The 23,019-nt window shown below is 31.4% G+C and overlaps 1 protein-coding gene and 2 long non-coding RNA genes across 3 annotated transcripts; all 3 read left to right on the forward strand.

Annotated features, from left to right (window-relative positions):
• The first annotated feature begins 3,792 nt into the window (after positions 1 to 3,792).
• On the forward strand, positions 3,793 to 14,132 carry LOC107920033 (kinesin-like protein KIN-7D, mitochondrial). The gene is made up of 25 exons (XM_016849528.2): positions 3,793 to 4,466; positions 4,604 to 4,701; positions 4,998 to 5,087; positions 5,274 to 5,326; positions 6,449 to 6,514; positions 6,622 to 6,675; positions 6,908 to 6,967; positions 7,209 to 7,287; positions 7,393 to 7,460; positions 7,638 to 7,694; positions 7,786 to 7,890; positions 8,223 to 8,327; positions 8,522 to 8,629; positions 8,726 to 8,857; positions 8,947 to 9,126; positions 9,550 to 9,765; positions 10,426 to 10,563; positions 10,917 to 11,036; positions 11,160 to 11,210; positions 11,351 to 11,398; positions 11,560 to 11,706; positions 12,350 to 13,093; positions 13,510 to 13,639; positions 13,724 to 13,840; positions 13,925 to 14,132. Exons 1-24 carry the CDS (start codon positions 4,126 to 4,128, stop codon positions 13,807 to 13,809), a joined length of 3,276 nt encoding a protein of 1,091 aa, XP_016705017.2. The 5' UTR covers positions 3,793 to 4,125; the 3' UTR covers positions 13,810 to 13,840; positions 13,925 to 14,132.
• An 892-nt stretch (positions 14,133 to 15,024) lies between these two features.
• LOC107918948 (uncharacterized) lies at positions 15,025 to 17,102 on the forward strand. The gene is made up of 2 exons (XR_001690313.2): positions 15,025 to 16,346; positions 16,553 to 17,102. It is a non-coding gene; the product is annotated as an uncharacterized lncRNA (long non-coding RNA).
• Positions 17,103 to 18,030: 928 nt separating this feature from the next.
• LOC121225593 (uncharacterized) lies at positions 18,031 to 19,992 on the forward strand. The gene is made up of 2 exons (XR_005923457.1): positions 18,031 to 18,691; positions 19,295 to 19,992. It is a non-coding gene; the product is annotated as an uncharacterized lncRNA (long non-coding RNA).
• The last annotated feature ends 3,027 nt before the right edge of the window (positions 19,993 to 23,019 follow it).

Genomic DNA, 23,019 nt, shown 5'->3' on the forward strand with positions numbered 1-23,019 from the left:
TTTTTCTGTAAAAAAATTCATCAATTTATACTATTAAAAACTGAGGTGGTTGATTATATAATCGGATAGTTACACGTGGTGTGCAGGGGGGAAGCTAGAACAATTTTTTAGGGGGGCCGAATGGAATTTTAACTTTTTATAGTCTATATATTTATAATTTTTGAAGGATTAAATTGAATTTTTTGTAATTTTAGGGGGCCAAAGTATAATTTTACATTTACTATTTTTTTAAATTTAGAGGGCCTAAATAACAATTTTTTTTTATTTTAGGGGGGACCAAAGCCCATGCCAGCCCCCTTAGATTCGTCTCTAGTGGTGTGGCACGTGTACTTTATGCTGATTTACAATGACTAATTTTTAACAACAAAATTTGATGGAATTTTTAATAAAATGACAAATTTGCTCTTTGAATTGATGTACGATGATTAATTTATCTATGTTTTAAGCATAAGGGACAGATTGCAATCTGACTCATAGTACAAAGGACCTCCATGTTAATTTTACCGCCTCTTATCCTATCTTTAAAATTTACCAGCATTGTTGGAATCGAACTAGTTAAATTGAATTAGGAATTAGTTGGTATATAATTTCAAACAAATAAGGTTGAATTGGTTTCTTAACTAACCGTTTGAAGCCGGTTTTATAATTTTATAATTATTTATTTAATTATTACTCAATTGGCGATTGAATTAACGATTTGACTAATTTAATTATTGGTTCAATTATTAAAATATTAGATTATACTAAAAGAACAAAAAAAAAAAGGAAAGGAGAGTGAGGTAACACTACACCATTTCCCTTGTTTGGACTTTTTTTTTTCTTTTGTATTTAAGCAGAGAAATGTAAAGGGAGTTGAATATCCAATGCTCTCTTGAATTATTTAATTTTTGTTTACTCTAATTTGTGCAAAAGTTGGAAAAATAAATTTTTACGAAATATCATTTTTATCTTGTTAATATTGTACATAAATTATATTATTAAAAGAATATTATTGAAAAAAAAATTATAATTTTTTTTTCATTTTTGTTGTAATTCTCACTCTTTATGTATACCTCCTCGAGAAGACTCCACGAATACCACTTATTAGAAATTAAGACCCACCTACGGGAGCAACCACACACATTGGAGAGACCTCCTGGCACATCACCTCCCGAAACACCAAATACATGAACTCCTTGAACCAAATATGTTCATATATAAATCATACTAGAGTCCCACCTAATCGTTACTCAGTAACCACGGTTAGGCTCATAGTTACCAAAGCAGGTCAACTAACATAATCACCCTCGATCACCAATAACTCAAGAGCATGTGGCATCTCGAGATTATAACCCGCCATATTTAAATCATACCAGATCCCATAACATGGGACCAATCTTTCTCTCTCTCTCACACAACTGCCTACATCATTGGACCTTTTTCGATCATCATTCCTAACAGCTATTCGTCATGCCTCAAGTCAGGTGAACCGTCGATTACTGCTGTATCATCACCTTATTGGATCTTTACATCAACAATTTCCACAATTTAATCAAACAAAATTTGCGAAAATTCTTCTACTTTCCATCCATTTACTAATTTTAACCATAGAAACAAAATACACACATACAATTTCCTTCTCTTTTTCTTTATATTTCTTTATTCAAATGTAGTATTAATTTATAAAACCAATAATTTGACTCTTTTTTTTTCAAAAACAACCTAAATAAATTAATTATTTATGAAAATAACCTGTTTTGCACTATAAATATCAGTGCCGCTATTGTCATTGACGGCACCACCCTCTATAATGAGCCAACCATTAATTGATTTAAAAAAAAAGAATAAATTTTCTAGGTGTCACCGTTAAATAATTTTCGTAAATAATTTATTTATTTAAGTTATTTTTGGAAAAAAAAACCCAATAATTTTTTAAAAGCAAGTGTAACTTGAGATGTCTTGAAGGAATTGTTTTGCTTTTTATTTTTCTCGTAAGCTTTCACCTCGGTGAAAGGATATGCTGGTTGTTGGATGGAACTAGAAGCAAACAAAAACAATTAAAAAAAGAACAATTAAGAAGCTGGCATTATTATTGTCGTGATTAATTACTAATAAATCACTTTAATGAAGACAAATTATAACGCTCCACTTGAAAACTTGTCTCACTTAGAATGCACAGTCTGATTTGTGACTGTTGATTAATTGATCTGAAATTGGCCCATAAATACTGCCATAAATACTTCAGTAGATGAACGGTAATGATCTTGATTCTATGGTGGATGTGGTTGTACTGGAATAATCGCTTCCTATATGCAACACCTCCATTAACTCTGCTGCATCCTCATTCACACAAAGCTTAAATGGATGACGGTGGCTGTGGCGAGGGGCCCCGAATCACCACTGGTTTAAATCCTACGCGTAACGCGTAAAGACAAACATCACATGGGAGAATATCTCTCATCTCCACATCTCCACCGTCTATTATTATTTTTTACTACGAGATAATATTTGATGTATTATCGATGCATCATTAATAAATAGAAGAACACGACACATTATTATTAAGTAAAATAAAAATAAAAATTTAAAAATTATATTTAAATAATATTATTAATATTCATACATAGGCTGCACGATTAAATATTTCACTATATACATAAACAATAGACTTTCTAAATTGAAAGAGATTGTGTTTATAGGTTCGAATTTATACTTTCTAAAACTTTACAATAAAAACTGTTGATATTTTTCTGAGCTAGATCGATGGTCTGAGTTAATCAATATATTAAAATTAAAATAATAATTTCATCGTATTAAAAAACCAAATGTAAAAATATATTTTGAAAAAACACTCATTCCATAATATATATACATAATAAATCAATATATAATAAATCTTCACTTAACGTTGATTAGGCTTAAGTTAAGTTAACCTCGTTATTATTATAACAATTTAAGAAAACATGAATTTAAACGTACTTAAGCGTGTAATCTCTTCCTCTTTAATATGAAAGAGTTACAAATAGTTTAAACATTATACAGAAAACTCCTTAAAAATTTTACTTTTATATTTTTTAAATTTTTTCACTTGTACATTTTTACTACCTTATTACCAATAATTAATAATTTTCAAAATAATAATAATTTATTAAAAATTCCCTTGGTATTTAATTAACTATAATTAAAATATTTATAAGTAAAAGTGCTATAGAGGTTTTTGTACAACGAGTTTGATTGCATTTTGTTCTTTTTACTTAAAAAATAAGCAAACTAGTTTTTATACATTAGATCAAAAAGTAAATTAGTCATTCTATTAAAAAAATTATCTATTATTATTAGTTAAAATTTCATTTATATCAGAATGAAGTATATGTGACACATTAGGTGTAACTGTCAAGTTATTCTATTAGTCATACCAGTTTTCAATCATATAAATGATTAATTTACTCATTGATCTAATATTCAAGAATTAATTTACTCATTTATTAAATAAAAAGAAAAATACAATTTAACTACTTATAAAAAACTTCCATGAGAATTTTACCATTTATTTTCCAATTTGTCTTACTCCTAATCTCCCCCGCGGTTATTCCCGCTCATTTTGGTCACTTACTTTTTATTCAAAAATCCCTCAACTAATCCTTCAAGGATCCATTAAACCCCCAGCTACTCTCTCACCTTCCACGTCACCGTCAACCTCCACGTCACTTACTCACTTTTTTAAAGAAAACTAATAATTTCAAAATTGTAAAATTTTCAAAATCAGAAAAATTACATTAAAACACACACAGGGACACACAAGCACATCGTCCTCTTTCTCCCACCAGTGGGTCCTTTGGATTGGAATTCCTTCATTTAAATTTCATGTCTTCAACTCATTTTTAAAAATATTTTCGTCTCTCTGCAACTCATTTTTTGTCATAAAGTCACTAGAAGAAACCATCTCCCGTTTTCTTGCTTTCTATTATCTTTGCAAGCAATAAAGCGTTAAATAAATTTTCTCTTTAAAGAAAAAAAGAGAAAAGGAAATGCTATTCGCTGTGTGTCAAGACATGTGAACTTACTGACAGTCGCTTCTTGTTCTTCGTTCTTCATATTCTCACGCATTCTCTTTACCGAGTTACCGACTCAGTGAGTGCTTCTTAAATGGCATCTTCTTCTCGAGCAAGGAGCAGTTCGCCGTTTTCGTATCGGAAAACTCCCAGTCCGTTCTCTTCAACTTCTTCAACTTCTTCGTTTTTGAGCAACAAATTAATGCCTCGTACGTGCTCTTCGTCGGCGTCTTCCTATTTCAATTCGGGAGGTGGATACGGTACTCGATCCATGACGCCGAGTCGGTCCAGGTATGATTCGACGTACCAGGGTTCACGCGGTTACAATGCTCACTCACCGGTGGCTTACGCGCCGGAGGAGATAGTTGGCGAGCCGATGGAAGCGTCGAGATCGGGAGATAGTATTTCAGTTACGATTCGGTTTCGGCCATTGAAGTAAGTGTAGATCTGAGTGTAGCTGGTGAGATCTATGTAGTGGATTCTTTTTCGATTATATTGCTCTCAGTGTTTTATGTTCAGGTAATGTATGTGTTTTTTATTTATTTACACATTTTTATTTTGTCTGGTTATAGTGAAAGGGAATTTCAGAGAGGAGACGAGATCGCGTGGTATGCGGACGGGGATAAGATTGTGAGAAATGAGTATAACCCAGCTACAGCTTACGCATTTGGTAATTTCCTAATTGCTTTTCACTTTTACTGTTGAAACTTACTGCCGATAGTTTCCCCAACTTTTTAGTGTCAGTTTCGAAATTGATTAACTATCCCTTTGAAAAGTACTGCAATTAAATGAAGTGATTTATATTATTTTGTTGGGCGATTTGGTGGTGTTACATTAGGTAATCTAAAGTTTAATTTATAAAGATTTTATAATTTTGTTAAAACTGATTTAGTATGAATACGATGTTTAACCCTTGCAATGATGTGGATTGTGAATGAAGGTTATTGTTTTTTTTTTTTTTGATAGACAGAGCATTTGGACCTCATGCAACTTCTCAAGAGGTTTATGAAATAGCTGCTAAACCAGTAGTGAAGGCTGCAATGGAAGGTGTTAATGGTATGAAAATGAATTAAATATTGATTTGTTTAAGTTAATTTCTAATTAAAGTTTAAACAAAAACCTAAAAGATTAATTGATTGGAAGTCACTTATTGTCATGTTGCTCAATCTTGTTGGTTTGCGTCAATTCTGAAATTATATTACGTTCTCAATTGAAGCTAATATTGGCTTGTTGGAATTATAGGAACTGTTTTTGCTTATGGTGTTACAAGTAGTGGGAAGACGCACACCATGCATGTAAGCTTCGCACCAAACTTCTTTCATCTACTGTTTCCTATTTTTCATGGGAGTGTCATCAGAATTCTTATAATCTGGTCGTGTCAACTTTTGTTGCTTTGTATGTAGTAGATATCGTTTTTTATTATAGTATTTGTAAAACTGTACACATAGTATTTTAGCTGTAGCAAAGTTACAAGTTTATATTACATTTTATTGAATTTTCTTGATAGGGAAGTTGCGGAAGGGAACTCCTAAGATAAATAACCATAATATGGATTTTCTTCCCCAAATGGCACCTTTCAAGTATACAATCTAAAATCTATTGGCAATAAATATAGGATAGCACCACTTAAGACTTCCTTGATGTGGACAACCTCAAATGGGGCTGAAAGAACAGCATAACAAATCTTGTGCTTTGATATCATCTTAAGGATCTTGTCTATAAATAATTGGTAATAGGTGGAAAGTCCAACTTTGATATAAGTCCACAGGAAATTCAATACTTAGCAGATAGGTCATGACACCACTTAACAATACAAATATCGAGTTGCAAACAGTAGATTAATTACACAATGCAAATTTGCAATACCTCTTTCTGGGCATAAGCACTGCCTTTGAGTTTTTTGAAAGCACTCGGTTCTTTTGTCACTTTGTGCTTAGTAATTTGAGAACCTTAATCCAACTCCTAAATTTGCTTTCATCATGTTGTTCATTGATCAGAACATCTTTTACTTAAATATAAGTACTAAAGAACTGAACCATGTCTTCATTGTCAGCTTAAAATTTTATACTGTCTGCATCTCTTATACACCATGAGAAACGAAACTAAAAAGGAATTTTGAATTTGTGTTTCAAGTCATGTTTACCATCTAGCTTTTGCAATAGAGTTGTATGCTCATTTGGACACCATTTTTCTGAAAAAAAAAACTGATTTTAGTAGTATACTCTTGAGGATTTTTATTTATATTACTATTCCAATCCAATTAATATTAACAAGCTTGGCATGATACATCCTTAAAAATTTCAATATTTTCCTATGTTCTTCAGTATGGGTCTTATGCGAGTGATCCTATCACATAACTATATGATCATTCCTGTCATCTTACTTTGACTTGTTTCTTTGATCATATATATACACAGGGAGACCATAATGCTCCTGGCATTATACCATTGGCTATAAAGGATGTGTTCAGCATTATCCAAGATGTAAGTGTTATAACATCATTTATTAGGCCTAACTAGATAACTGCAAGATCGATGCCATTTTTCCATTCCTTTTCATCAAGTATTGACCAACTCTGCTTATCATTCAGACTCCAGGGCGAGAATTCTTGCTACGTGTGTCATATCTTGAAATCTACAACGAGGTGAGTTGCACTTTTAAGTTTATGATTATATTTATGAAATGGCCTTGAAGTTAGAATTTCAGTTTTCACATATGTTACTGCTGTTTATTTTTTGGCTTAGTGAGATGTTAGAATGGTTTCGTTCAATTATTAATTGAATAACCTATGTGGTTCAATATCGGGCCTTCAGTTCCTTTCCTTCTAAGCACCAACTGTTTTGGTTTGATTTTGTGGTATTTGCTTCTTATATCAGGTGATAAATGACTTACTTGATCCAACTGGTCAAAATTTGCGTGTTAGAGAAGATGCCCAGGTCTTTTGCTCAACTTTTTAAAAATTTTTGCATTGTTGTTTGGCTTATGACTTCGGTCTTATTTTCTCAAAAAGTGACATGCAACGCAAAGACACTATTTGTCACATGTAATATCAATCTAAAGGATCCCGAGTGGCTCCAGGTTGAGATTGTCAACGATACAATAAAGTTGCTGATTTAAATGCTTGCAATCAATGTAATCAGTTTTGTACTTCTGCTTATGTTATAATTATTTTTTCAGGGAACATACGTTGAGGGCATAAAAGAAGAAGTGGTTTTGTCTCCTGGGCATGCCCTTTCTTTTATTGCAGCAGGGGAAGGTGCTTTCTGGGGTTCCTATTGCTGTTTTCCCGCCTATTATATGAAATGAATGATCTATTTGTGAGAGTTTTCTACTAATTTCCAATTTGTTTCTTTGTGGGTAGAGCATCGTCATGTTGGTTCAAATAACTTCAATCTGTTCAGTAGCCGAAGTCACACCATATTCACATTGGTAAACATTCTTGATTTAGGAACTTACTCATTTCCCTATCAAAATTTTGGACAAATCTCAAAATTGGCTTGTTCATTTAGTTTATCTTAGGGAATTTGGATGTCTGGTTTTTTGTTGTTTCACCACAATAGATACTTATGTTGCATATGCCTTTTTTAACTCTTGGCAAATTTGCAGATGATTGAGAGTAGTGCTCACGGTGATGAATATGATGGAGTGGTCTTCTCTCAGCTTGTATGATTTAATTCATCTGTCATTTTTCAAGAAAGAATATTGCTCTCTGATAAATGGCTTGACTTGCTACTTTCCTGGTTCCTTTGTCCAGAACTTGATTGATTTAGCCGGATCTGAGAGTTCAAAAACTGAGACAACTGGGTTAAGGAGAAAGGAAGGATCTTACATAAACAAAAGTCTTCTGACTCTTGGAACTGTAGGTGCCTTGTCTAAGCTTTGTATTGATGAATGTTTATTATCTCCCATGCTGCATCTGCACTGTAGTCTAAGGGAAAACTATAGAAAGCCTTGAGTATGTCCCTTAAACAGCACTGTAGGATTACAGTTTCTGTTAAGTTGGCAGGAAAAAAATGAACAGAATCTTCAAATTTATTTTCTCCAACAGTTTCAATTAATTACTGATGGCATTAGCATCCTGGAGTGGATAAAAGTTTCTGGTCAAAGAAGTCATTGCAGACTTGTTTTGCGTGGTTGGTATCTATGACTATTATATTTAGTTTTATAAAATCATCTTGTTTCAATCTGCAGGTAATTGGAAAGTTAAGTGAAGGAAAAGCATCCCATGTTCCTTATCGAGACTCCAAGCTTACCCGCCTTTTGCAATCTTCACTTAGTGGGCATGGACATGTTTCGGTGAGTTGTTCATTTTATTTGAACTTTTTTTAATAATTATTTAGGTTTATTTGATTTTAATTATTTTTCTTGCATCTTTAAATTATTTTTCTAATTTTGATATGTAATTTTGATATGCAATTATATCATCCTTATCAATACTTGACAAAAAGTTATTTATCTATTTTACCTTTTTTTTCCCCTTCAAATTACAGCTTATTTGCACAGTTACACCTGCTTCTAGTAATATGGAAGAAACTCATAATACCCTGAAGTTTGCTAGCAGGGCAAAGCATGTCGAAATCTACGCTTCTCGTAATAAGGTTTCTATAGCCTATGCGTTATTTCTATTGGCTAGTTACACACATATATATTTAGGATCTAATCTCATGCTACTTTCAAAACTAAATCATTTCCAGATTATTGATGAAAAATCATTGATTAAGAAGTATCAAAAGGAAATTTCAGTCCTCAAACAGGAACTTGATCAGCTAAGGCAGGGAATGGTTATTGGAGTTAATCATGAAGAACTTATGATCCTAAGGCAACAGGTTTGGCATTTTCGTTCCATTGTCATATTGTTCTATTTGATTGCACAACTATTTACTGTATTCTTCATTCTATTTATTGCATGGGACAGTTGGAAGAAGGTCAGGTGAAAATGCAGTCAAGACTAGAGGAAGAAGAGGAAGCCAAAGCTGCTTTGATGAGCAGAATTCAAAGGCTTACCAAGCTTATACTTGTTTCTTCCAAAAATACAATTCCTGGATGTTTGAGTGATTTACCAACTCAACGGAGTCTTTCTGTTTGTGAGGATGATGTAAGTTTTTATTATAAATGGGTATTCTTTTATACTGATGGTTGATGAAGTAAGACTACACAAAGAGCAGGCACACACGTCTGTATATATATCCATATCTTTTTTTTTTGAACAAAAAAATATATATCCACATCTATTTCCAAGAAAAGGGTATGTATATCTTTATCTATTTCACAGAAAAGGGAAATGCTCCAATGAATAAGATGAAACAAATTATGTTCTATAACCTGGAAATTTTGAGTGTTGATACTTCACCTATGCATCTGTCTCTCTAAACCTATATCTCGTTTACTGAGTTTACAGCTATCCCTGTCTGATTTTCAGTAGTGACTGGATTATCTAGCCATGAGAACTTTTTGTAGGTCGTGTTTCCCTCTTGTAACATGATTGTGATGCTCACTTTTGGCACTTTTCCTGGACCAGAAACTGGATGTACAGGATGATGGTACCATACTCATAGATAGTGAGAATAAAAAGGGTTCTCCATCTTCTCTTGAGGCACTTGCTTCTGATCCATCTTATGAGTTTAAACACCGAAGATCCTCCAGCAGGAGGAATAATGAGCTCTCACCAACTAGCAGTTCTATCACTGAGGCAACTCAATCGGGTGATCTTATTAGTGGGACTAAACTGCTGGCAGTAAGCTTCACTTGTTTCAGTTATTTCTACATTTTAAAATCTTACCTTGCGAAGTTTTGTCGAAAGGATTCCTTTTATTTCCTTATTGAAGTTCTCTCCTTCTAACTTGACATTTGGATGGGCTGAAACCCTCTTAATTATGCCTGAAATTTCAGTCCTGTTAGATCCTTTCTTAAAAAAAATTATTTTTATAAGGGTATTAAGTCTCTTTTATTTTTGTTTAGTAGCCTCCAGAAATATGCGCCCTTAGACCTATTAGGTTAATTTTTTTGGGGAATGTTATATACAAATGAGCTATAAATGGATCTTGCTAACATTAGGCAATATAATGTGTGAAAATCATCAGGCACTTAAGTTGCCATTTTAGACATTTGCTTTTTGGTGGAGGAGCATCATTTCAGCAAGGGGCCAATAGTAGTTTGACTCTATTACTGTATTCCTTTTCTATTTTAGCTGCAGCTGAAATTTGGCATCCCCTGGCCATCACACAAACAGATTTGTGTGAAGATTCTTGCAAATCAAGATATAATAACATACCATCCTCCATCATTGCTTCATTGTATCACAAATCAGTGCTGCCTTCACCATTGGTTCAATCTTTCTAGTTTTCCTCAATTGTTGATTCTGTAATGATAAAATAAAACTCTTCTGTGGTTATAGGGTGGGATGACATCAGATCAGATGGACCTTCTTGTTGAGCAAGTTAAGATGCTTGCTGGAGAGATTGCATTTAGCACCAGTACCCTGAAACGCCTGGTGGACCAGTCTGTAAATGATCCTGATAGCTCAAAAACTCAGGTACTCTTTACTCTGTCTTACATTTATAGCACATCTTAGTTCAGAGGCATAACCAATAGATGTTCTTGTAGCTGGATGAATTGGTGGGTTTTGTTGGTATTCTAGGTGCAAGTGCGTCTTATATTTCTGTGGCAAAAAGGAAAGATTGTACTGATCTATTATTATTTATTAATACTTACTCTAGTGGCTGTTTATAAATTTTAATATTATCTGGATGTACATGAGGTTATAAGATTAAGATTGAAGCTAATAATGCAAAAGGAGTGCTATCATTTCTAGTATTTCTATATCTATCTACTCGATGGTAAATTTGCATATATCTTTTAAGGTCCTTAGTGTTTTTCTACATATAGATTCAGAATTTGGAAAGAGAGATTCAGGAGAAGAGAAGGCAAATGAGGGTGTTAGAGCAGCGTATAATTGAGAGTGGTGAAGCTTCAATCGCTAATGCTTCATTTGTGGATATGCAGCAGGTAGTTTTGCATCCTGTTTATTATGTTGTCCATAGTAATATTTCAAACTTATGTTAATTTGTTAGGGAACTAATGCCATTGGCATTGGCTTAACAAATTCTAAATGCTTTTTTGTTGCAACAGACAGTTATGAGATTGATGACACAATGTAATGAAAAGAGTTTTGAGCTGGAGGTGAGTGATTTGGTTTCATTCTTCTCATTTATGGAGTTGAAAAGCATTTGATGGGCACTGTTCTGCCATTGATTAGGCTTGTTAAACAGTGATTCTTTATGTTAATTGTGTTATCATGTTGATTCTTCTCCTTGATACAGATAAAATCAGCAGATAATCGTATCCTCCAAGAACAATTGCAGAACAAGGTGAAAGCTTTGTGCTTGATGTCTTTTTTTCCTCCATTCACAAAATGACATTATTTCTGTAATATAAATTTTAGAGTATAATTTGGTCAATCTTTAGAAGGTGCTAGCTTCTCTATTAAAGCAAACATATGTTTTTGACTTGTGGTTCTGGATGTTGGCAGTGTTCTGAGAATGAGGAATTGCAGAATAAGGTGAATCTCCTGGAGCAGCGGTTGGCATCTTTGTCCGGCGACAAATTATCCTTGTCCTCTGAACAAGGAATATCTGAAGAATATGCTGATGAGTTAAGAAAAAAGGTTCAATATCAGGTAAACACTTATTGCTGGGATTGTCCAACTCTTAATGGCTTTAGTTTTCTGTTGTCACAAGTTTTGGGCTTCAACTGCTTTATTTTCATTTAGTAGTATTTTCTCTTCTTATATGACTTCATGAATACTGTCAACATGCTTCTGCCAGAACTCATCATTATGATAATTGCGAAGAATATCATTTTAATCATGTGTCAATCAATTGCTTGTTTCTTTTGTTTCATATACCTTGGGAATGTTTTACACAATAAGTTGCAAGTTGCAATTAAAGTTTTGCAACGCCATTTGATATCTTAGTGCAGCACGGCAATATCTTTAGACATTTCTCTGCTTTTTTCTCCTATTGAATGTTGATTCTACTTCCTACCTGTAAGTCAGTTGCATTTTTTGGTTGATTTTAAGACCCTTGCTATGAAATTCTAAGGACAAATTTTGGGCTTTACCCTGTTCTTAAATATTTCTTCACAATGTAAAATTGGATGAATTTTTATATTAAGATGGTTCATTAGTTTGCCTTTAATGTTAATAATTGCGTGTTATAACTTCCACGGGTTAAGAGAAAGATTTGCTTGTCTTTAGCATGGTTCTTTGTCTTCCTTGCACCTTTGAACTGATTAAGACTAAGTTGTGCTTATCTATGCAGGGGACTGAGAATGAAAAACTAAAACTAGAACAGGTACAGCTTTCAGAGGAGAACAGTGGGTTGCGTGTCCAAAACCAAAAACTGGCTGAAGAAGCTTCATATGCGAAAGAATTGGCGTCTGCTGCTGCTGTTGAGTTAAAGAATTTGGCTAGTGAGGTGACAAAGCTCTCAGTACAGAATGCAAAACTGGAGAAGGAATTATTGGCCGCTCGAGAGTCGGCAAACACTAGAGCTTCTTCTAATCAGGCTGTCAATGGTTTCAACCGCAAGTACAGTGACAGTGGGAGACCTGGGAGGAAGGGACGGCTCTCTGGCCGCCCTCATGACCTATCTGGAGCAGCTGGTGATGATTTTGAGTCGTGGAATCTTGATCTAGATGATCTAAAGATGGAACTGCAGGCTAGGAAACAACGGGAGGAAGCTCTTGAAGCTGCACTAGCTGAGAGGGAATTCATAGAAGATGAATACAGGAAAAAGATTGAAGAAGCGAAGAAGAAGGAGGAATCTCTAGAGAACGACTTAGCTAACATGTGGGTGCTTGTTGCTAAGTTGAAGAAAGAGGTATCTGCTACACTTGAGAGTAATACAGATAAGCAAAATAGTCATGGAATGGATAATGTTGAAGATCCAAAAGCAAACAACACTGAGAGTAACAATGTCCTGAAAGAGCGACAAGTTTCAGAAGTGTCATCAAAACCAGCCAATGAAATACCCAAGGAAGAACCCCTGGTTGTTCGGCTAAAGGTTTGTTCTCATTTCTCATGTACCACCCTAGCTCATTTCCTTCACTCTGCTACTCACTTATAGGCTGTTTTAAGATTCTCTGATATATAGCATGTTTGCCCCTCTTTTTGTGCTAAACTCAGTCAACTAACATGCAGCACATCTAGCCATAGGCTCATTTTTCCTTATGTTAATTCTTTCATGCTTATTTAGTAGTTATTGTGCTTTGTTTTTTTCTTAATCTTGTCAAATCATACATTTTAGAATTCTGAGTATATCTTGCATTATTGAATAATATTGCTAATGTCGATAGTGTTAGGAACTTGTGATCGATTCATTACTGAGAATTTTTTGAAAGAGCTTGCTGTGTATGATTATTCCAATGCCATAATGGTTTCACATACACCACTGCAACTTAATATCTTTACCACTTGTAGGCCCGAATGCAAGAGATGAAGGAAAAAGAGCTCAAATCCCTGGGAAATGGAGATGCCAATTCCCATATGTGTAAAGTATGCTTCGAGTCACCAACTGCAGCAATTCTTCTCCCTTGCCGGCATTTCTGTTGTAAGTCCCTTTCTAATTCTATAACTAAATTCTCACACCTTAGTAAACTATTTTCTGAAAATGCATCCATTTTGATGTTGGCAGTATGTAAATCCTGCTCGCTTGCTTGTTCCGAGTGTCCAATATGTCGCACAAAGATATCAGACAGGCTTTTTGCATTCCCTTCTTGATACACAACCTATTTCTACCCTCCTAATGAAGGTAATGTAAATCACTCTTTTTTTTTCTTTTCTATTTTTCAGTTTCTCATATGAAATGTTGACAATTTTTTTTACCTATCTGCAGGGGTTCGTGACCACCTGTTTGATATTTTCAATGTGAGAAGCGGGTGCAATTCTTTCATTAGTCTGTATGTAAACAGTCTAAAAAGGTATATCCATATCAATAGTTTGTTCCCTAGTCTCTACTCATTAAAAGGCTGTAAAAATAAGAACGAGATTAAAGGTTAAAAAGAAAGGAAGAAAAAAAGAAAAGAAAAGTAAATTCACTATTATATCCAAAAGTTCAGAAACAAGATGTTGCTCTGTTTTGCAAGGGTATCCGTCTTTTCGAACTTTCAACTTTCAATTGTTTAATCACCACTGAGCATTGAGGATTTATAAATAAATATTAATAATTTTATTTGAATATATTTAAATATTAATTATAATTCCTTTCCCTTTTTTCCTTTCTTTTATTGCAACAAAAATTTTAAATGTTTAGCTCTAAACTCAAAAGAAAAAAACTCTAAACTTAAATAATAATTTTTAATGAATTTTTAATTACGTAAAAATAAAATTATTAATATTTATTTAGAAATTTTAATTTTGGTTGTAATGATGAATATATTTATTGACTATGTAGGAGAATTATATATTAATAGTGCAGCAAATATTAATTTTAGAATATCAATGCATACTTAGAAAAAGAAAAAACAATGCACCTCTTTTAGTGCAATTTTTTTTGTAAAAACTTTTGATAATGTATAATTATTTAGTGGGTGAAAAAATTAATCTTATTATACACATTACATGAGTGAAAGAAACTAAAAAGAATATTTAAGAAATATATTTTTAAAAATGAATAATTATTGATAAGGTAATAAAAAATATAATTAGTTTTTTATGGAAAAAAATAAAATATTTTTGGTTAAAGAGTAAAAGCAGGAGAGTAGTTTTTTATTTTATATTTTTTTTAAAAAAATTATCTATATAACATTATTAGTAAATCACTTTTTTTATTTATTATCTAATTAAATTGATGTCCTATTAATTTGTTACATCAATTAAGTGTTTTTAGTATAGATAAAAATAATGATTTAAACGTAATTAATATATATTTTTATCAATTGAAATTCGGTTAAATTTGAATTATTATTATTGTAAAAATAAAAAAAATAAGTTTGAATATGCTAAAATGGATTAGTTGTCATTAAATATTAATAATTATTAGATTTTGTAATAATATTCCAAAATGATCAAATGTCAATTTTACCGTTAATATAAAAAATATAAACAACCTCTATACAAATTATCAAATTTATAATTGAAGAGTAATTCACTTATAGTGATATAAATAATTTTATATCTTTTCATATTTCTTTATATAATAAATATATTGTAAGTGAATCCTTTTATATTTATATATATATATATTAGCAATTACTCTGAAAGATATTGATAAATAACATAAAATAGCAAAACAAAACAAACTAAAGGCCGAAAAATAGAGCGAAACAGAGCACTACGTTGATATCCAAAGAAAAAAGAATTAAACATTCCACATTCAACCTCTCTATTTATTATTATTTCAACAATTTTATTATAAGTTTTAGTTATCTTCATTCTTTTTAATTTTTTCAATTCAAAAATAAAAAGATGATACGTTTTAGCGCACTCGAACTCACATATTCCTATATTAGTAACAATGTTCATGCCAATCAAGTTAAGATTTAATCGATTTATTAATTTAATTATTAACACGAGTATTAAATGAAAACTCAAATATATAAAGTAAATTTAAAGCATGTGGAAGAAATAATAAACAATCAACTATTTGAATATCACATATTAAAAATAAAAGTAAACTATATCAATAATTACTTTAAAATAAGATTTTTCTTATTTTCGTCATATTAATTTTTTTAATTCAATAAATTTAATTAAAATAATTATTTACATTAATCACTTTCATTAAAATTACTGTTAATCATTATCAGTAACGGATTGTTAACTCAGCAATTCATCTAATATTTTTTTGAATATTAAATAATATTTCTTCTTTTTTTCTCTCTCACGTTGACTACCATCATTGACTAAAATAAAGAACAGAAAAAAATGGATATTATACTCTCTACCCTCTTCTTCCTCGTATCATTGCCGCCTTTGTTTCTCTTGCTGATCTTCTCATTCCCCGCCATCAAAGTCGTCGCCGGAAAATAGATCAACGATCCCGATTACCCGCCGGTGAAGGGCTCCATTTACAATCAGCTTTTATATCTAAACTATCTCTACGACTACCAAGCGGAAGCAGCTAAAGAACGATCAACTTACAGGCTACTGGCTTTAGAACAGAGTAAATACTTCATCTTTCAAATGCTCAACCTTAAACTCACACACTTTTAACAGGTTTTATAGAGGAAGACAATCCTTATTCCACAGAAGGTCAGAAAGGAACATATTATTTCGAGTTCGCTAAGCCACTGAGAACCATGGATTATTTACAACAGGTTATATAATCTTCTTCTACCTTTGAACTTTTAGTGTATTTGCTTCTAGTTCTTTTTTGATGTGTAATATCCAGACAATTAGTAGACAAACATATAAACCTACTGCAAGAAAATTTGGCTCTCCCATGTCAACCACATAATGTCATACAGAGGTATGTGTTAGATTTTTCATCATTACAAAGTAGCTTCTTTGTTCGGGATTGCAGGATGTTCAGTTCACAATTGATGGATCGAGCAAGACGTAATCGATGGGTCGGGTCTGGACATTATACCATCAACTGTGATTGGGTTCCATTGGATATTGCTTCAGGTGGTTCTATGTTAATCGAGTCTGCACCAAGTAGTGCCTGGGACACGGCCAGCGCCTTCGCTGGTAGCCTGTAAGTTGCCGGTTCTTTGGCTGCTTCCGCGTGGTAGTTGTAAAGATAGTTTAGGTATAAAAGCTGATCGAAAACGGAGCCCTTCACCGGCGGGTAATCGGGATCGTTGATCGATTTCCGGCGACGGTTTTGATGGCGAGGAATGAGAAGATCAACAAGAGAAACAATGGCGGCAATGATATGAGGAAGAAGATGGTAGAGAGTATAATATCCATTTTTTCTTTCTTTTGCAAATGGTGGTAATCAACGGAAGAGAGAGAGTTATTATTTAATATTAACGGTAATTTTGTCGATTCCTATAACTATTTTAATTAGTGGGATTAAATTGAGAAAAATATTAGAGCGATTAAAATAATAAAAAATTATTTTAGAGTGATTATTGGTGTAATTTACTCTAAAAATAATAATTATCTTAAATTTTAATGAGCAAAATTAGATCCGATTCGAAAAAATAAAAAAAATTAAATTTCAAGTTTTTTGAGTTATTCGAATTATTCGAGTCAACTTGAATAAGTAATTCAAGTTTTCAGTTTGAATGGAGTTGGATTTTACAGTTTGAGTAATTCAAATAACAGATTGGTGTAAATACTCTTTTAATCCCTGTTGAGTTTGAAAATGAACATATTGATATCTTTCTCAACAAAAATTACAAAAAATTCAAAATAATTTTTAAAATTCAAAATATTTATAAAAATTCTAAAACATATAGAAAGAAAGTTAAACATTTTAAAAAGTTCTAGAATAATAATTTTTGAGACTTAAATAAGTTAATTAATGATTCAAGTTTATCAAACTAAAGTATTTTTTATTATTATTTTGTTTTGAAAAAAATTTCAAATATATATAGTTTCAATTTTATAGGTTCCATCATGAGATTAGTTATATTGTAACAATATTTTAATTTGACATGTTTAAAATTTTAATTTAACTCGAACATTTCATTCGAATCGATTCGAAAAAATTTCAAATCGAGTTAGGATGATAAAATAGGACTCGTCAACTCAAAATTTTTTTACTTGATTCAATCAAACACTCGCCCCCACTGACATGTCTTTTTTTTAGCATGTCATATGATTATATTTAAATTGTTATTGCATTAAGTACACACCTATTTACAAATTGATTAACGTCTACATCGGATTTGAATTAATATTTAACACCTAAATTCTCAGCTAAATTAACGAAAGAAACTGATTAATTTATTACTGATAATTTGAAGACAAAATCAGAACATTTTGAAATTCAGGGACCAATTTTAAAATCTAAACAATAAGTTAGGGAGGTTTAGTGAAATTAACCGAAAGAGAGATGGAAAAAAATATCCGCAAACAAAAACTCAAATACCCAGATTTCTTCGGATGATGAAAATGGAGCCATATTATTCCCCAAATAATCTCCCTTTCCTTGCTTAAAAGTCTGCTCACACAAACAAAACATTATTATTCAAAAAAAATGGGTCCTTCCTTGATAAGATCAAAACCATGTTCTTAAATCTCAATTCAAGATCTAAAATTCTAAACCTTACAGAAACCATCAGCATCACCACCAGATGAAGGGTCGGGAAAATCATCCACATTCCAACCTGGTAACTTTTCCATCAAGTACTCCGATATATTATTGCTCGTCGAAATGGAAGCATTATCTTGGAGCCTGTAAGTGGTTGAAGTGGAAGCCAATGGTTTGTCCATTGGAGGAGGAGAAGTGAAGTTTTGGTTATTAGGAAGTGTAAAACGGGACCTCTTGGAAGAGTGGGATGAAGAGCTTTTGGTTCCAGAGGACGATGAAGCTGGGTTCAACGAAAGGGAAGGAGAGAGCTTAACGCCGGTGAGAAGGAACCTGTTATGTTTCTGGGTATTTTCATTGGCTCTATGAATCGAAAGGTCGCATTCTCTGCAAAACATTGCTCTATCTTCTTGACAAAATAGGAACGCGCGTCTCTCCTGCAACATTTCATATAAAAAAAAGGTCAAATTCTGGTTTTGCTACCTCTATTATGCTTATATTTGTGATTTAGTTTATATATTTTGATTTGCTACAATTTAGTCACCTATTTTTATATTTAATTTAAATATGTAACACAGATTAACCATTCCAAATAAAATGGTGGTGTGGAGTTTTTCTTTTAAATACCCTTTGCTTACATCAGCATTTTAGTCAAAATTTTTAAGGATTTTTATTATTTGGGTTAAAGTCTAGTTTAGCATTATTGTCGCGATTGAAAAATATTGTTCAAAATTTTCGTGTTTAGCACTGTTATTAAAAAAATTAAGAAAATTTAAAATATTTATTTTAGATATAATGTTCAATAAAAAATAATGTAAATAAATAATTAATATAATTTTTTTTGTAAATTATAATTTGAATATAAATTTTTTTTTTTAAAAATTCATATCTATAAGTAAAGGGTAAAAAATGTCTAACTTAACAATATTATAAAAGTAGAGTGTAAATTTATATAAAATTAAAATATTGAGACTAAATCTCGAATTTAACCATAATAGATAGATCAAATTGTAACTCAACCACTATAAAAACTACTCATATATGTGTTTTTGATAATTTGAGCAGGGAACCGGATTGCTTGATATTAATTCAAATTCTTGTGCTTACAACATAATACTTTTACTACTAAACCGACAAAGTTTTCCACATGTATTGTTAATTTGGGGTAGAAAATGAGATTGCATGAAAACTCAAGGTATCGTTCCTACAAAAACTACCCATATTTTAAGAAAAGGGTAATTACCTGACAAATATCACAAAGTGGGAATTCATTGGAAGAAGGGTGAAGGAGAGAGAAACGAGAGTGTTTGGTAGCAAGCTTGTTGGCATGGTGAACTCCAACATCACACCCTTGACAAAGAGCAGCTTCATCCGCACTGCAAAACACTGTGGCTTCTTCTTTGTCGCACACATCACACCAAATCTTCATCCTTTCTTTTCTGGGTTTGCCTTTTTCTGATTTGGTCGTAGGGTTTTTAATATCTATAAAAATGAGTTGATGAAAGGCTGAAAATGGGGAATAGAGACAAAGGTTTTATGGGCATATGAGGGGTGGGCAATGATTTGAACTGCCAACTTCATGTTCAACGATCTTCTACCTCTTCTCCTTTATATCTTTTTATTACTATTATTATATATTAAATATAAAATATTGCTACCCAATGTGAAATTTTGTAGTGATATTCCTATACTATACTTTTTGGTTGATTTAGTTTTTTTATTTATTGTAATTTAATCATTTTTAATCTACTTTTTTTTTTAAATATGTTGTTTCAATTTCAAGTACAACTTGTGTGTGTGTTGATTTCATCAAATATTTTGACTGTGATTTCTTCTAATAGTTGTTTACGTGGGTTAAATTAATTACATACGTTAGTAAAGTTTGTTATTGGTTATATAGATCGATTTTTTGAAAATTTAAGAAGATAAATTATTTTTAAAAAGAGTGTATGGACGCGCTTTCCAGTCGACATGTTATGAAAAGTACTCCAGTTGAAACTGCTTTCCAATAATTACAAAGAAAGCGTGTTCAACCGGGTGAGCTTTCCCTAACATGTCAGCAAGAAAACTCGCTAAATTGGAGGCGCTTTCCTTCCAATTGTGTTGGACGCGTTTTCTTTGAAATTATTAAAAATCGTTTCTAGTTAGACGCACTTTCTTGTCAACTATGCAGAAAGTGCGCCCATTTAGACTCACTTTCACACACACTCTCCAAAAATGGTCTATTCTTTAAAGTTTTAAAAAAACCCGACATATTTAGCCAATTATCTTTTTTTAGCTTGATTATCGAAATTAACGAAAAAATTGAATTCAAGATTGAAAATATATATTTCAAAAAGTAAAAAAGCTAAAAATTAATATATAGTCAGAGAGGGTTATATATATATATATTATTTTTTAAAATTTCACCATATATTTTATGTTATATATAGATACTTGCCTATTTCTTTTTCTCACATTCTCTTAACATTGAATAAAAGTGCAAGTGGGAAGTTGGGGGGTTGTAGAGTTTTAATTACCAGTGTTCTTTTTTGCTGAACCTTTCACTCTCACTCTGAAATTATGGTCTGTAAGTTTTGGCCTTTGGGGCCATTGCCCTGCATGCCCTGCATTTATATTAAACCACCCCCCCCCCAACCATTTATTCTTTAAAAAGAAAACTGGGTTAAGTGTACTTCAATGCCTTTAAATAGATGATTGTATTTTGATAAGGTATTTAACATCCCAATTAATGATTAGGTATTGAATATTGTATTTTATTATTATTTTGTCTAAATTCTCGAGCCGTTCAATATGTTATGGGTCAGATTATAGGTCTAAACTCGAAGGTTTGTCCGAAACGTGAGAGGATGTGGGCAAAAATTTAAATCTGAAAAATGGGCTTGGATGAAAAATAAAACTCATTTTCTAAATCGTATAGGATTTTTTGGCCCGAATATTTATCTTAATATTTTTAGTGTATTTAATGTATTATATTTTTTAAATTTATTTTTATATAAAAAATAATCTAAAAGAATTAACATGGGTCGGCCGAAGCGAACTCTGATTTAACATTTTTAATTTAAATTAAATTTAAATAAAATTTTAAACTTATTTTCCAAACCAAACCTAAACTTCAACCTAACCCGAAATTTTGTATTGATCTAACCCATTCCCAACAGATTAATGATTAGGTCTCTTCCAAACACGAACTACTTTTAAATTACTAAATTTAGAAAGGGTATAACAAAATTTAATAAGTAGGAAAGCCAGAAATGGAGGCTCCTCACCTCTAGGCTCTAGTCCAGTGGGTAGATGAAATCTGACACTAAATTTAATACTTCCTTCCCCTATGCGGAAATATTTATTAGGTTAAATATGCTTTTAAACTGTGTACTATTCTTAAATTTGTATTTTTTTAAATTTAATCCCTTTATTTTTTAATTTAATTATTAATATAATTATATTTTTTATTAAATTTAAATTCATTATAACGTCTTTCTTTTCAGTTATATATCTATCAAATAAATATTTTTTTTATTTCAAAAAATGTCACAGTAATAAAAATTAACAATGTCAACAATTAAATCTGAATTTTGAAATTTAAAAAATAGAATGACAAAATATTTTTAGAAATAAAAACAAATAGATTAAATTCTAAATTTATAAAGAGTACAAAAAATTAGAAACGGTTAAAATGTGCTACAAGTTCTTATATTTTTTTAAAATTATAAGTTTAGTCCCTATACATTTATTTTATAGAATTTAGTCTCTCTATTTTTCAAAATTCAAAATTCAGGCCCAACTATTAACATAGTTGTTTTTTTGGTTAATTACAAAGTTTTTTTTTTAAATTACATGACTACAAAGTGATTTTTTTATTTAAAAAAATGCCATAGCAACAAATTTTATAAAAAAAAATTTAACAGTGTTAATAATTGGACCTAAATTTTGAAATATAAAAAGTAGAAGAACTAGATTCCATGAAATAAAAGCATAGGGACTCAATTCCTAATTTTCAAAAAGTACAAGGACTTATAGCATATTTTAACCATTAGAAACTTATAGCATACTATATTTTATAACAAATAATTATGGGTGAAGTGGTAAAGAGATTTCTATTTGAATTTGTTGATCTTTGATTCTTAAATAATGGTATTTTAGTAATTTCATAATCGAGTTGATGTGGAGTTGACTCATGACATCAACTTAGTCATTCATTTTATATATACTAAATTTTATCACACTCGCATTTTGGGTGTACGGAAATATTTTATATTAAAATAATATATTTATAAAAATATATTAACAAATGATTATTATTAGAGTGACAATGGTTTTTTTACACGGATGTGTTGTTAGTGTGTTTGAATCTTAAATAATGTTTCTTTCAGTCGTTTTATTTGAAAATTATGAAAAAAAAAGTATGAAAAAAGATGAAAATACCCTTGTAATAATATTAATTGCTCTTTAAAGCAATGGCGAAGCTAGAAAAATTTTTGGGGCAGAATTAAATTATATATTTTTACGGAAGTAAAAATGTAAAATTACCATTTTAATAGTCTTTATATTTATAAATTTTAAAGAATTAAATTATCTTTTTATCATTTTAGGAAGGTAAAATGTAATTTTACTATTACTAATTTAAAATTTTATAAACTATATAAGGGTCTAAATAAAAATTCTCCATTTTAAGGGGGACCGAGACCCTTACCAGCCCCCTAGATTCACCACTACTTTAAAAAAATATGGCCTATTTGCGTTCTTAGGTAGAAATAGAATGCTTTTTGCATGGGTCATGGACTCACCCT

Source organism: Gossypium hirsutum, chromosome D13 (assembly GCF_007990345.1).
Source record: "Gossypium hirsutum isolate 1008001.06 chromosome D13, Gossypium_hirsutum_v2.1, whole genome shotgun sequence".
Classification (NCBI taxonomy): Eukaryota; Viridiplantae; Streptophyta; class Magnoliopsida; order Malvales; family Malvaceae; genus Gossypium; species Gossypium hirsutum.